General features: G+C 35.3%; 2 protein-coding genes and 1 long non-coding RNA gene across 4 annotated transcripts; 2 read left to right on the top strand and 1 right to left on the bottom strand.

Moving 5' to 3' along the window:
• Positions 1-2,598: 2,598 nt before the first annotated feature.
• Positions 2,599-8,899, top strand: LOC134680029 (uncharacterized). 2 transcript variants are annotated; one of them, XR_010100425.1, is made up of 3 exons: positions 2,599-5,087; positions 5,242-7,269; positions 7,666-8,899. It is a non-coding gene; the product is annotated as an uncharacterized LOC134680029 (long non-coding RNA). The 2 variants fall into 2 exon arrangements; XR_010100424.1 differs by having other exon boundaries at positions 2,599-7,269.
• Positions 8,900-9,219: 320 nt separating this feature from the next.
• LOC134680028 (survival of motor neuron-related-splicing factor 30) lies at positions 9,220-10,935 on the bottom strand. Its single transcript, XM_063539007.1, has 4 exons — positions 10,778-10,935; positions 10,416-10,675; positions 9,854-10,000; positions 9,220-9,596 (listed from the first exon to the last, which is right to left on the bottom strand). The coding sequence occupies exons 1-4, from the start codon at positions 10,817-10,819 to the stop codon at positions 9,326-9,328; spliced, it is 720 nt and encodes a 239-aa protein (XP_063395077.1). The 5' UTR covers positions 10,820-10,935; the 3' UTR covers positions 9,220-9,325.
• A 1,273-nt stretch (positions 10,936-12,208) lies between these two features.
• Positions 12,209-13,949, top strand: LOC134680026 (uncharacterized). Its single transcript, XM_063539006.1, has one exon. It carries the CDS (start codon positions 12,209-12,211, stop codon positions 13,946-13,948), a length of 1,740 nt encoding a protein of 579 aa, XP_063395076.1. The 3' UTR covers position 13,949.
• Positions 13,950-15,982: the final 2,033 nt, after the last annotated feature.

Genomic DNA, 15,982 nt, shown 5'->3' with positions numbered 1-15,982 from the left:
AATTCGACCTATGCCGCCGTGGGTGGCCCGGTGGCAGAATGGCACAGGCACCTGCTGCAATAGCAGAGGACGCTGCTTTGATTTCAGCCTGGGGCACTGGAGGCCTTGGTCACTTTTTAGGGTTCCATACCCAAAGGGTAAAAACGGGACCCTATTAAATATTAAGACTCTGCTGTCCGCCTGTCTGTCACCAGGCTGTATCTCAAGATCTCATGAACCGTGATAACTAGATTAACTAGACAGTTTAAATTTTCACAAATGATGTATTTCTGTTGCCGCTATAACAACAAATACTAAAAACAAATTAAAGAAATATTTAAGCGGGGCCAATGCAATGCTAGGCTGGATATGACTAGGGTTGCCAGATGGTCGGGAATTGGCGGGATTTTCCCGATTTTTAGTATGTGTTCCCGATTCCCGACAAAGTGTAAACTGTCCCGAAAAACAGCTTTACGTTTTAAACCAATAATTTCAACATCTGAACTGTCGTCGAGAGAGCGAGCTGACGTAGTGCCAATAATGTAAAATAGTATTTAATACAATTACTTTAATTTGAATGGTTTTTTTCCCGACTTAAGTCCCAAAATCCCGAAAAATTTCTATTGTTTCCCGATAATAGCGCCTTTCGATCTGGCAACCCTAGATATGACCGATGAAATGAGTAAATTTTTATTAATATGTTTTAATATAACATGTCATATTGGCAGGTGGCAAACAAGCATACAAGGCTGTTAATGCCGATGGTAAGTGGGAGTTTAGACTAGACCTCTGCTTCTCCAAGGGACTCAGATTGCTGACCGAGTAAATTTTTATTAATATGTTTAAATATGACATGTTGGTGGCAAACAAGCATACAAGGCTGTTAATGCCGATGGTAAGTGGGAGTTTAGACTAGACCTCTGCTTCTCCAAGGGACTCACATTGTTGACCAAGTAAATTTTTATTAATATGTTTTAATATGACATTTTGGTGGCAAACAAGCATACAAGGCTGTTAATGCCGATGGTAAGTGGGAGTTTAGACTAGACCTCTGCTTCTCCAAGGGACTCACATTGCTGTCCGGTTACAAATATATTACACTCATACTAGGGTTCCGTACCTGAAGGGTAACTAAAAAACGGGAACCTATTAGCGATTCCGACTCGCACTTGGCCGGCTTTTCTTAGTAGGTATATGACATTTATTTCAGTTTTACTTCATTGTCCGTCTGTCTTTCTGTCTGTCTGTCACCAGGCTGTATCTCATGAACCTTGATAGGCCTAGGCAGTTGAAATTTTCACAGATGATGTAGTTCTGTTGCCGCTATAACAACAAATACTAAAAAGTATGGAACCCTTCGTGCGCGAGCACTTGCCCGGTTTGACACTTCAGGCTCCGTCACACAGGCGCGTTTCGCGTGCGGCGCGTGAGCGGGGCGCGCCGCTTTTTCATATAAAACGCTCAGGCCCGGCTCTGAAAACGCGCCGGTGTGACGGAACCTTTATTTCAGTTTACTCCACTGTCCCTCTGTCACCAGGCTGTATCTCATGAACCGTGATAGCTAGACAGTTGAAATTTTCACACATGATGTATTTCTGTTGCCGCTATAACAACAAATATTAAAAAGTGTTCCGTTCTTGATGGGTGAGTCCGACTCGCAATTATCCAGTTTTTTTTTTGTAAACGAATTTAATATTAATTAATATTAAAGAATGAAATAGTAGTAGTTTCACTTTAGTGCCATGAAGGGTAGGTACAAAAGGGTTCCATCTTTTGAAATTGGAAAGTGGGCTAGGTTATAAATGCGGCCTTCACAGAACCGATCTGCGACCAGAAAAGTGGGTCAGGTTAGAACTGTGATCCTTATAGAACCAAACTGCAACCAGAAGTGGGTTAGGTTAGGTTAGAACTGCGACCCTTACAGAACCGAACTGCTACCAGAAAAGCGGATTAGGTTTTTTTAATTACATATTTGTTTTTAGATATATCGGAATAGTACATTTTTCGAGTTATAATTGTATGTTACGGATTTAAAGTTTTCTGAGATGAGATAGGTTTGTAACCGCCTTGATGAAGGTTTGAAGTCTAAAAGTAAATAATTACTTAATTCAAAATGAGTATTACCTATTACTATTATTTAATTTTACCCGAGCGAAGCCGGGTTTTCATCTAGTTTAATTTAATGTATTAACTAGACCGGAAATTTACTATACGCTTTGTTACGAAAATATTCTGAACCGAGTTATAAACATGTATAAACCTTGAATCTATGTCATTTCCCCTATAAAACAAAATTGTCTCGTCAGTAAGCGACATGGCTGTTTGGCACGCCAAATTAAATTGAATGTGCTGCAAAATATCATGTAAATACTGTAACTACTTATTTAATAAAACGTTGTTGCAATTTATTATTCACATTTTTTCTCTGCAATATCGAATAATCTGGATTCATCCTATATCAAGATTGATTTTGTGAAGAAAAAAAATACCTGCAAGTCTCCTCCAGTAGCTCCAAGGTTTCCATTATCTGTTGTGATGTTTTTTTGTTGATTTCTAAATAAAATTCCATTTGATATTATATTCCAGTATGTTTTGTATGTAAGCATCACAATAGTTGATATCCTGTATGTTACTTTATACTGATAATAATCACATGTAATATGCACCTGACTTTATACTTTTTGGTTATTGTATCTATGGTCATGTTTGTTGAGGGAGAACTGTCAGATTTTGGCGGCGCTTCATTGCCCGAGGTTATGTTGGATTTGTTCTTTTGTAATCTTATAATTAATCCTGTATGTCGCTGTAATAAAAGAAATATTACTGGAAGCAGTGGTTTGTGTGCTAAACCCCTTTTACTGAGCATTAAATCTATGGATGATTTCAACTCAGAAAGCGGGATTGTGAATTCAAATGCCCACATAGAAATTGGTTAATTGTTTTCACCTGTATAGAGGTGCTATATTGAACCATCGCACTGGGAGATTTCGGCACAAGATCGGCAGAAGTAGAGGTTTACAGTGAATAAAAAGTGCAAGCCTTTGAAGAGCAGAGGCGAGTCGAACTCGACGCAAGATGAGTTAAAGGCCCGACCACCTGCGGTCTTAAACTACAATTTTGTCGGAAGTGTGCAGACCTGCGGTGAATGTGGATGTTCATTCACTGCAAAAATAGGCTACGTCAGCCACCTGAGAGGTCACGATCATCGTTCTCACTAGCCAGTGAATACTCAGTCGCCGAGGCCGAAACCGGCTAGGACAGGATGATCAGAGGTGCGTAGCAATGTATGTTGCTTGGTTTTTAAAAAAAAAAAGTTTGAGTTTGTTTGATTGACAATTGGTTTCATTTGCTTACCATAAAAGGTGTTTTAAATTTGCAATATAAGTACTTGATGTTTGCTATGTATTGATCTAGTTTCTAACCCCTGTTTTTTTTTGTCATTGTTTGTTTTTGGTCTGAGAGATGACACGTTGGAATACAATGAGAATAGATCTCGACGAAAATGCAAGCAAGCAACCATCAGCTTCATCACAGTGAGATTGGTGAGACACAGAGCCAACATGGTTACGAACGAAGTCAAAAGGGTAAGGATGACATTGTGCAGTATTCAGGTACAATATAGGTGCTTAGTGAAGTTAGTTATTAACACTGAGTTGTATAATGACATTAGGTGAATATACTAGGTATTATTACTATTTTGGATAGTCTAATGACACTAAAAGGTATTTTATTTCTAATGATGTATGAGTATATAATGCCTATATATGGCAAGAGATAACAATAAAATGTTATGGATTGGTATCACAGAGGTTATTGCCATGATGAATTGATAGGATAGCGAAGATGAGAGGAAGAAACTGATAGCGGGCTAGAATTGTAGATTGGCCCATGACGGTTATCAGTGGAAAGAGTTAAAAGAGGCTTTTACCAAGCACCACACTTATTGAGATATAGCTCTATTTCTATATTCCGGTCTCTAATTCAGAATAGGTGGATGTGCATATAAATTATTTTAGATAAAAGACTGAAGTTAGTTTTTGATTTGACAACAAAGAAATTATTTATAAACTTTTGTATATGAAAAAAATGTTAATTGAAGATATTGAATGGTATATTCTACATAGGTAGGTACATGCATTTAGTTTCATATCATTGTTATATTGGAAATTATCAATCTGGATACTTAGAGAGAAGCACATACAAACAATAATGAATGAATGAAATTACACACAGTATAAATTCGAAATTTGAAATGACACAGGTAGTTTCATATCTATTTCATAACATTTATTTAAAGGTCATGCATCTCAACAATCCAATTCATCATTGAAAACCCGGCTGCCACATCACAGGCATAGCCTAGTGTGGGGCCACAGGATATATATATATTGTCAACAAGGTTATTTGAAATAAATATTATTCTGATTCTTATTAGATTATGTAATTCATTCTGAAGCCTGAATTTTGTATATGAGCAAGGTTTATATAATTTAAAAATGAAAAACAGATGTGCTGAATTTTTGGAAATTGTCCAGGCTTACCTCACGCTTCACATACAAATCAAGGAAGTTTACATTAATGATATTAATATTTCAAAATGTAAAAGAGACTTGTACTATTAATGGTGTCACAATTATGTTACATCAATTTACCAAAGAATTAAGTTTGAAAATATAAGTAACAATTACAAAGCATCATTATTATCATTCAGGGAACATGATGCATGGTTGCATTGTGGATACTGACATTGCATATTAAAATGAAAGGGTTAAGATCTCCTTGTAGGTATTTAAAAGAAAGTGAATAAGTTCACTATATTTGGAATTCTTGAATATCTACTTCATACCTTCAAATTGTTGACAAGTGGTATTTATATTTAAACCTTATTGCACAAAATAGGTATACACCAGTGTTCAAATTTGTTTTTCTGAATTTATAAATTTAATGCAGGTCTTGTCTAATGACTCTAGTGAAAGCGTTTGTTGCACGGGATTGGCTAGACAAGAACAGATTACTTTTCGGTGTTGACACAATATTTATTGTCTAATAATATTGCATAGTATTCAGTTATATTTTTAAAATTTGACTAGGTATGCGAAGTTGAAATAGTACAGTTATACATCTGTAATACCATGGATTGCGATGAAAAATGATTATGATTACAATCCAGTAATAAACCACAAATGAAACTATGAATTATTGTTGCTATGAAATACAATTTATTTGTGGCTTTATGGGTTCAGTTGCATAAAAACTTAACAGCTGGTGATGCCTAATTAAGTTAATCAAATGGACGGATCCTAGAGGTCATAAATTGTGGAATTTGGGTTGCTAAGAGGTGGGTAATGGTCAGGAATAGTGTCGGTCGAATGCAAAAGCAGATTACTTGTGTATACATTATCAATTATAAGAGGGTCCATTTATAAAATTAAAATGTTGGCAAGAGCAGTGCCTGTTTGGAAAGACAAGACTTAAAGAATTCTCATTGAAAATTGACTTAAAGAGTAAGGTCGATGAGTGGGTACAAATAATGTCACAAGTTTTAGTGCAGGGTTTTAGTATGGTTTTGTGCAAAAGTCTGTGACTGACTTAAACAAAAGACTCAACACCAGAGTAAGTTGAATGAACGAATCTAAAAGTACATAACATTCAAATTTAAAGAAGCCTTATAAAGTAGGCTGTGTAGAAGTAACTTGGAGTTAATTTTTATTTTACATTTCTTTTCAATTCATTAAACTTTGAAAGTATCCTTAAAATTTGGTTTATTGTTAGGTTTAACACATGGTACATTTATGATTTTATGACGAAGACACAGTGATGACAAGAGAAATAGGTTGGTGATATTAACCATGTGATCCATGATTCATAAACACAACATTTATGGTTGCAGTTTTACAGCCATAGCCGATTGGCTCTAACTATTAAAAAAAAAGGTGTATAAATATATTGGAATTTAATTACTTCCAATAGTTTCAATAATATAGTAGGTGGGGTAATGACGCTAGTATTTGCTACGGTGTACTCGGTGTAGTATACGCTTGTACCTATTTGGAGCCTTTTCTTTCCGGGTGCATGTGACCCCGAGATTTAGTGTTGCGTTTTTTACCATCCCTGTGGCTGAATATTACTATGGTGAAATGTTGCACGAAGTTTAGGACAAAACATCAGGACCATCAGGTTATTGAATAAATATCTGTTTATATAAATTCAACAAAATAAAACATGATTTAAATGTAATCTTCTCAAAGTTGATAAATTGATGAATATTTATTATTTTATTTTATTAATGTTGAGGATTTTTGATGAAGATAATGATTGATATCCATGACGACATTGACGTCTAATTACAATTTTAGTAACGATGAGTAGGTGTCTAATACAAATACTTTATTTATAACGCTAAGGAAGATCTTAGGTAACAGAGGTCCGATAATGATGATGATGTAGGTATATGACTGAACATGTCTACTAGTTAAGTAAGTGTCGATGTCGGCGACAATGTTTGCTCCATGACTATGGCAGGGTCAATAACTGGCCATATCGATGATAAAAACGGAGCTGGATGATTTCGATGACAATGTCGGCGATAAAGCTTGACTGACCACTTTGATGACGATATATAGATGACGTTTATAGTAAGATTAATTGATGATGGTAATGATTGACTGATTCCATGTGTATAATCAATGATTAAATTGTTGACGAGGACTGAGACTAAAATGATCGTTGCTACTGCCAATAATTATAACATTTGTTTTTATTTTTTTTATGTTACAACGCTGGTAACCTGGCTGAATGGATGAAGTTGATAATGAGCGAGGGCTTCGCAGCAAGAGCTGACTGAAGTAAAGGAGGTTAAACTGTTAAGACGGTGCTGCCAGCAGTGGGCAGGGCCCAAGCTGCCGATGGACAGGGCCACAGAGCGAGGAACCGACATACATACGTGCCGTGTCCAAGATTACTGCCTTCTGCATCTGATCCTTGATCCAGCGACCAGCGAGAGTATCTACAGGTGTTGTTTTGGACTCTTAGCTGACAAGATTGCTATTATATTAATATTATGAATCTAGAATATAACCGTTGAGTTTTGGCAGACTGTCTAGTGCAGGCCGTAATGGCAGACTGTCTAGAGCAGGCCATGACTGTTTATTATGTTAGTTTATGCTTTGGCAAAGTTAGGTTCTTGTAATATGGGCCTTGTTGTCTGATCCAAATAAATATATATACATATTAGTTTATACTTTGACAAACTGTCCAGCGCAGGCCTTGAAGGCAGACTGTCTAGGGCAGGTCGTGATTGTTTATGATGATTTATACTTAGGCAGACTGTCTAGAACAGGCTTTGATAGTAGCCTGTCTTCTAGAGCAGGCCATAACAAATTAATTAGGTATGAATGTGCAGACTGTCTAGAGCAAGCTTTGATAACAGCCTGTCTTCTAGAGCAGGCCAAAACAAATTAATTCAAATAATTAATTAGGTATGAATGTGCAGACTGTCTAGAGCAAGCTTTGATAACAGCCTGTCTTCTAGAGCAGGCCAAAACAAATTAATTCAAATAATTAATTAGGTATGAATGTGCAGACTGTCTAGAGCAAGCTTTGATAACAGCCTGTCTTCTAGAGCAGGCCAAAACAAATTAATTCAAATAATTAATTAGGTATGAATGTGCAGACTGTCTAGAACAGGCTTTGATAGCAGACTGTCTTCTAGAGCAGGCCGTGATGGCAGACTGTCTAGACAACTCAAGTCTAGAGCAGGCCATAACTATTTATACTTTGGAATGATATCTAGAGCAGGCCTTAAGGGCAGACTGTGAATGTTTATGATGAATTATACTTTGTCAAACTATAGAGTAAGCCTAAATGGCAGACTGTGATTGTTTATGATAAATTATACTTTGCCAAACTATTTAGAGCAGGCCTAAATGGCAGACTGATTGTTTTGATGAATTATGTTTTGCAAATCATTTAAAGCAGGTCTTAATACTGTGATTGTTTATGATTAATTATGTTTTGCCAAACTATTTAGAGCAGGCCTAAATGGCAGACTGATTGTTTTGATGAATTATGTTTTGCAAATCATTTAAAGCAGGTCTTAATACTGTGATTGTTTATAATGAATTATGTTTTGCCAAACTATTTAGAGCATGCCTAAATGGTCTTAATACTGTGATTGTTTATGATGAATTATGTTTTGCTAAACTATTTAGAGCAGGCCTTATAAGGGTAGACTGTCATTGTTTATGACGTTTTATACTTTGCCATACTGTTTAGAGCAGGCCTTGAGGGCAGATTGTGAATGTTAATGTTGGCTTATACTTTGGCAGATGTCTAGACCAGACCAAGACTGTAAGTTAGTTCATATGTATTGAAAGTTTATTGAAAGAAGGCTATTAATGCTACCAGGTGCTGGTTGTATTAAATTACTGTTTAGTGTTTATATGATCTCAGGTTATAGCATGTGAAGATTGTGAAGTGTGAAGACTGATTTCTCAATAAGGTTAATATATGCAACTAGTCATTGGTTGTGTGATTGACTAATAAAAGTCTATAGTCAGAAGTTTACAAAAACTGTTCTTATGAATGTTTGTTTGATATCGATAAAATTGTTATGATATATTGCTGTTGTTATTAATGTACAATTGTTTTTAGTGAGAGGACTCACTATAAATAAAAGGACGGCCGAGTTGTAAGCATCACAATAGTTGATATCCTGTATGTTACTTTATACTGATAATAATCACATGTAATATGCACCTGACTTTATACTTTTTGGTTATTGTATCTATGGTCATGTTTGTTGAGGGAGAACTGTCAGATTTTGGCGGCGCTTCATTGCCCGAGGTTATGTTGGATTTGTTCTTTTGTAATCTTATAATTAATCCTGTATGTCGCTGTAATAAAAGAAATATTACTGGAAGCAGTGGTTTGTGTGCTAAACCCCTTTTACTGAGCATTAAATCTATGGATGATTTCATGTATTTGAATGTCCGTAATTTACGTCTTGGTTTTAGGATTTAAAATGGCATATTGTACAATTTCACAAAATCCGTTTGCCTTGTTCAATAAATTTAAGGCTTACCTAAGGGCTCAGGTTTGAATCCTGGTAAGGGCATTTATTTGTGTTTATGAAAAACATTTATTTCCGAATTATAGGTGTATTCTATGTATATAAGTATCTATAGATATATATAGCAACTATGCAGATATTTATTTAGGATAGTGAAGTAAAAACTAAGATAGAGTATTCAAAAATTTTATTATAAATCCATAGTCAGGTCAGGAGACAATTACTAACTTATTTGATAAAATACAACTAGATGGTAAATGAACAATTGTACCTATACTATCCCCCTTTCTTCCATTTTTCACCAGGCGTGTAGTTAGTCATAGGCTGGCCAGAGATACCACATGTACCAATACCAACTCTACCAGTCAAATTGTCAGGAGATGCAAAAATGCTTTTAGTTCGAACTCCAGGCTTTTTGGATGCCTTAGTATGAAATGATAGCCATTTATTTTTTTCACTCTCTCTTTCTTCCTCAATTTGTTTAAATCTTTGTTGTTTTTTCTGCTTTTTCTTCTTTAAATATTCTCTGTTGTAGCCTTTCCCATGCCTGTAAAATGAGAAAATAATCATGCAATTACTAAACTTAAGACTGTCACAAAGAGACGGGCCTGCGTAAAGCAATGATCAATATTAAATTTAGAAGGTGGCCAATTTAGGCGCAGGTTTTGGTAATTACAATTTTAATGTCACACTCATCATAATCAGGTATCTGTACATGATATTGATTAATTAATTTCTTTTGGAAAGGTGACCTGATGCAGAAAGATGTTTTTTTAAGTAAAATAGTCAAACATTAATACTAACTTGCTTTCATCGGTACTTAATCTTCTTTTCAGTCCTGAGCCCACTGGCTTAACATCATACACAGAAACTGTTTCTACTGAAGTATAACCATCAAATTTTACTTTTAAGCTGTCTGCTGTTATTTCTTCAACAGTTGCTTCGTATAACCTAGAACAGATTTTTTTTTTAAATATTTCACTGGTGATATACAATATCTATACATAAGTACTGTTAAACAACTCAACTATAGACCAAAGTCTCCCAACCATGCTCCAAACCTCACTTGAATGGAGACATTCAAGTACTTACATAGATGTTTACTGATATGTAAACTCTATAATAAGTTGAAGGCAAACAAGAGCAAGCAAAATCTACATCTAAAGTTCAATAAGGGTTGTGATTATGAATAATGCAACTTGACATCAATCAAATTCACAATAGAAATATTGCAAAACCATGTTCAGAGGGCCTACCGTGAACCATGTTCGACGTGTTGCCTCTGTCATGCTTGTAGATTCGTATGTAAGTCTGGCAGGGAGGCAACATGTTGAATGTGGTTCGTGGTAAGCCCTCTGGCACTTACGTTCCATCAGTTTTGTACTTGGCAAGGCATTTGTCTCCAACACGCCACTGAGCGGGAGCGTGCTGCTCCGTCTCCTCCTCGGCCGCCAACAGCGACGCTGTAACATCATCATCATTACTAGAACCGTGAATATTCGTGGCTTTAGATTCACCTTCCTGTGTTTTTATAAGATCTTGGGTCAACTCAATTACTTCTTCCAAATCGCCTTTTAATTTCAGGAGCTCCTCATTTTGAGGATCAGTTAACAGTGCCGCTTCAACCTGAAATTGGTTATTTCGAGATAATTTTATATTTTATATTTCGTTTCGTTATCATGTAGGTACACTCTTAAATATTGTAATACGTTTGCTCCCCTGACATACCTGCTGTAATTGTAAATTATAGTTTCTTAAGTCTTCAGCCATCCTGATGGATAGATTAATATTTAATTTACTATGAACGAATTAATTTACACCATGTAGAGGCTACAATACAATAAAAATTAATTAATAGTTGAATAATTTACACATTATTTTTTGACAATGACAAAGGCGTCCATATTTGTGATAGTGATGTACATGACGATTCGACGAATCGATTATTTATATCAATATGGCTAAGAAAATCGTAAATTAACGAATCAGAGAATCTGAAACAATTCGGTTCATATTCGGTACTTAATGTATAATTAAAAATAGCTTAAAAATCTGATTCAATTAAATGAATTTGCTATTATTAAATAAATAAATACTCGATTATAGGGGATTCGAAAACATCGATTATGTTGCTTTCGATACATATCACCTCGGAGTAATTAACAATGGAGCCGCCATTAACAGGCGTTCCCCTCTGTCGAAAATAGGCGGCCAATGGTCAACCTCATGTCAACCATATGTATGGACTGACGTTTATCTGACATGACGTACCTATACATTTGATGTGCCCCTCCCCCGCAAAAAACGGCAGACTATTTTGTACCGAAAATTTTAGACATGGCGTCTCCATTGGTTATATCCTCCAAGCATATCACCTATAGCCCGCTCCACACTCGTGCGCGAATCGCGGCGCGAAGCCGCGAACGCGAGTCTGGAGTCGATTTCGCATATCAGCGAACTAGACTCCACACTCGCGTTCGCGGCTTCGCCCGCGATTCACGCGCATAGTCTGGAGGGCGCTTATCACTTATCTATAGGCCTCTACAAACCCTGCAATTGCAACAAACCGTATGCGATTTTAATAGAAAGTTTAACGAATTCAACTCCATCAAAAGCTGCAATAATCCAAAATATTTATAAATATGTACATATAAGCATTTTGTTGCAAGATGAGTCCAAAAAAGATTATAGTATAACGTATAGGACAACGCCGATCCGGTCGTACATTATTGAGTCGTACATTGACCGAACTCTCATCTCATGTCACAGCCGAGTAATGTCAAAACAAAACCTACATCTTATATGAAATAATATGGAAATAATGAAGCAAACGAAGTAGAAAATAATTAGATTCATAAAATATAATAATAATACTACTATACAGTTACTGTAAGTCATGTAGGTCTATGCTTTTATTGTGCTATCAAACCGTAGAACTCTCGTGGCAAATCTGAAAACTGTAAATTTGTTAAACACATACCTTTAGTCTGAAAATGTCACTAATAATACCATTCTTTATTTTAATAACTAAGATAACCAAGGTGTGGTTAAAAGTATTATTACATAGAAATCTACAAATCTGAAATCTGCATATGAGGAAGGACAATTTACTTAATTTTGTTTTTTTTTACTTTCAGACCTAACACACATACATGAACCATGAACATCAAGAATATTCTTGATTTGCCGGATGAAATCAATATCCTGATAGTGAAACTGTTAGACATTGAATCCCAGAAGAATGTTTATTATACATGCACATATTTCAAACATTTAATAAGCATGTATGGAGTAGTAACCAGTTGCAAATTATGTATGAATATTATGGCCACAGCTAAATCACTAAAACTGGAGTTTTTTAAGGACATTGGCATCCACTTACGAGAACTCAACTTATCAGCTATGAGTGATTTAAATAAAACTTCACTAGTACCTGCCATTAAGAAATTGAAGAAATTGCATGTTCTAGATGTTTCTTATACTAAAATAAATATTATAGATTTGCTTGATGTACACCAGGCTTGCCCAACTATAAAAGATGTTTCTATCAACTTTGCATTCGACAAATGTGTTCAGATAACAGTTCCTCAAAGTATTATAGAAAAATGTCAAAATATGTTTAAAAATTATGAGAGGGTTCATTTTGTAGGTATATTGACTAATCTATTTTGTTCGAAACTGCCCTTAAGACTGCTAGAAAAAGCCAAATTAAATGAGTTACAGTACACTATAACAGATTGTGCATTTTTAAGATCTGTTTATGATAATGATATAGATATGGAAGAAATGATACAATTTAGGCTACTGAAAGTATTTTTACTCAACTGGCACAAAGAAAACCAGTACTATGGACGCCTAAACGAATCTGCTGTTCTTTCAATGTTAGACTTAAGCAAATATGAGCTCATCATGGTTTCCAGATGCACTATGGATGTGTTGCAAGTTCTAGTTTCTCCTAGGTTTAAGGACTTCTTTCTTAAACAATTTGGTGTACAAGCAGAAATATTCACAACATGGACTAACCAGGAACTTGGAGGCAATGTTGCTTTCATGATTTGGAATACAGCAACAACTGTGTTTGATAGTTCATTTTATGATCGGTTATTGAAACAGTTAAAACAGTTCTTTCCATATCATTTAAAATCAGCTTCTGGTGATACTCAAATACCAGCCAATACTGATTCGATTTACACAAGACCAAATCAAAATGACTTTGCGAGATCAGTGAGAAATATTGAGCCTGATTTTAAGAGAAGAAGAGTAGCTCCACAAGGCATCATTCTCGACTATGACAATGTTTGTAAAGACATGAAAAATATTAAATTAACTATTTTGTTTGAAAATACGATTAGATGTCTAGTGACACTATCATGTAGTAGTAACTATTTAAAAAAGATAACTCATTTAAACTTGACTGGTCATGTGGTTTATAGCTCTGATTTTTTCAAGATATTATTTACAAATTGTCATAATCTTGTTGCCATCAGTTGCACATCATCACCAAATGCTACCCAAGCATTAGGACGATACATTTGGCTGTGTAAATATATTAAACATTTGCGTTTAGTTGCAACAACAATTGATTTTAAATCATTGTTTGTTTCCTTAAGTCGGTGCAAATACATAGAGAATGTACATTTGTACAATATGACATCCAGTGGTGATATAGCTGAACCAAAGGATATGTTTGAAAGATGTTGTTGTATGTATAATTTGTCAATATGTATGCCTATGTCTGATACTTTAAGAGCGAAAAAATTGCAGACACTTAATAAAATTAAATCTATGTACTCGAGAGATCATTTAAATATAGAATTGTGTGTTGCACCTGATCTCAAGGCTTATGGATATGATCCTTTCGTCGATGTTTTCGATTTGAATCCAATAAAAGTAGTTTAATTGTTTGTTGTCTATATTTACTTAATACTACCTAAGCCAGGGTTCTCCAAACTGCGCGCCGCGACGCCCTGGTGCGCCAGACAGTAAAGAGGGGTTCTCACCTATAGTTCGTTTTTTTAGCATTAGAAAGAACTTGAGAAAAGGTAAGCGATCTTGCTTTTTAAAAATCAGGAACTATCACTTTTGAAAGCATAAGAATATAAATGATCGTATTAGATTCATAATTGTTATATATTTGCCGTAACTTATTTTTAAAATGTGTTTTTCATATAAAAGACACATCAAGATTGTTTACCTTATTTCTAATGCTAAAAAAAAACGAACTATAGTTAGAGATTAAAGCGCCGAGATTAAATTTTAAACTTGCGAATGCGTCGCGGACTGGAAAAGATTGGGAGCCTATGACCTAAGCCATTATATCCCAGATAACTGAAATAGCTGACCCAATCGCCTGCCCGCGTGGTATAAAAATTTAGAGAATGAGTTGTTTAGAAATGTAAAGTGTCATTCTATAACTTGCTAACTATGTAAACAAACCGCCACATTGTTATTGTCAGTGAATGATGATTTCAGTATGGCGGTTTCTTTACATAAGTAAGCAAGTTCCATAGATTGACATTACGTAAATTGTGTCTGAATAATCAAACACATAGTCTCTGGAAACAATAACGGATCAGTTGGAAACAAATTTCGACATCCAAACTGCAATAAATTCTCGCACACAAAAGCTCCTAATACCTACTCATTTTGTATAGAAATCAACTTTTGACCGGTACTGTCTGGTACTGTAGGTATTGAAGTGTTGGTTCAAAACAAGTTCAAAAGCAAACGCATTTATCATCAGCTTTAAGTTTGTATTTCATTGAAAAGTTGAATGTCAATAGTTCCATTACATATGAGATTATCTGAGGTCATTTACATAACAAAGTACAATAAAATCATTGAGTAAGCGATCTTGTACCGTTTTTTAAATTACTCTCTTCATACAATTGACCCCGTGAATTTAAATATCGGCATATTTTATTTCCAGTTGCTAAGGGATTATGAAAAGACTAGCCTATTTAAATTTCGTTATCAGCCTCTCTATCGCTCTTGCATATTCTAGGTATATTCGAGTGACAGAGAGGCAGATAACAAAATTTTGTATTTCGATGTTTGCGGTAGGCTCTTGGCCGTGCCTTAACTGCCCGGCCCGGGTTCGGGCCGAGGCAACCGACACTTCATTTCCGATGATAGGTGACCGGCGATACGTGATGCTTTCAATAGAAATCGGAGTCACGGATGCCTCTGCTCGGACCAGAGCCGTTCTAGCGGTAGTCACCCTACATAAAGGTACTACATATATTTTTGCGAAAACGCGCAATATATGTTTATTATGCTGATATGAGTACATTAATTATTTTTATTATTATAAACACAACCTTTGTATTAATAAATAATCGGTAATTATTTAGCAAACGTACTATCGGTATAGTTGCAGGTCAAGCTGTTCTTAAAAATTAATTCTATGTACATTATAAAACGTTAATAAATAAGTCTCTTAGTTACGTAAAAATATTAAAAAATAAGTATTATTTGGAATGGCGCTTTGCACAGTGGGCTATGCATAAAGCCTCATGCCCCATATTATAACCCCCAATAAGTCTAGCAAGGGATGCCGTTCACAATCTTATTGCTGCCGCCTTCTTTATATATGAAATCGGGTACCTAGGGTTTAAAATAGTTTTTCACAGGTATTCGTTTCGATATATAAAGATGTGTGTGTGTGTGTGTGTGTGTGTGTAAGTATTCAGAGTTAGTTAACCCCGTAAGCGCTAGGTATTTTTTTATTTTTAGGATAAATTTCTGGCTTGTTATAAACTCATAACCATTAAGTACTAAAACAAGGCGGCAGATTTTAAAAGTGTGTATGTGTAAACCAATAAACCCTGGTCACATTTTTTATTAACTATATCTTACAAAATATAGTTTACTTATTTCGTAAAAGTTGACTTTGTTATGTTATGAACTAATGACACTGGTCCTGCCTGAGTA

Source organism: Cydia fagiglandana, chromosome 3, assembly GCF_963556715.1.
Source record: "Cydia fagiglandana chromosome 3, ilCydFagi1.1, whole genome shotgun sequence".
In the NCBI taxonomy this organism is placed as follows: Eukaryota; Metazoa; Arthropoda; class Insecta; order Lepidoptera; family Tortricidae; genus Cydia; species Cydia fagiglandana.
The sequence above is the reverse complement of the archived record's forward strand: the minus strand, read 5'-3'. Positions and strand labels throughout refer to the sequence as shown.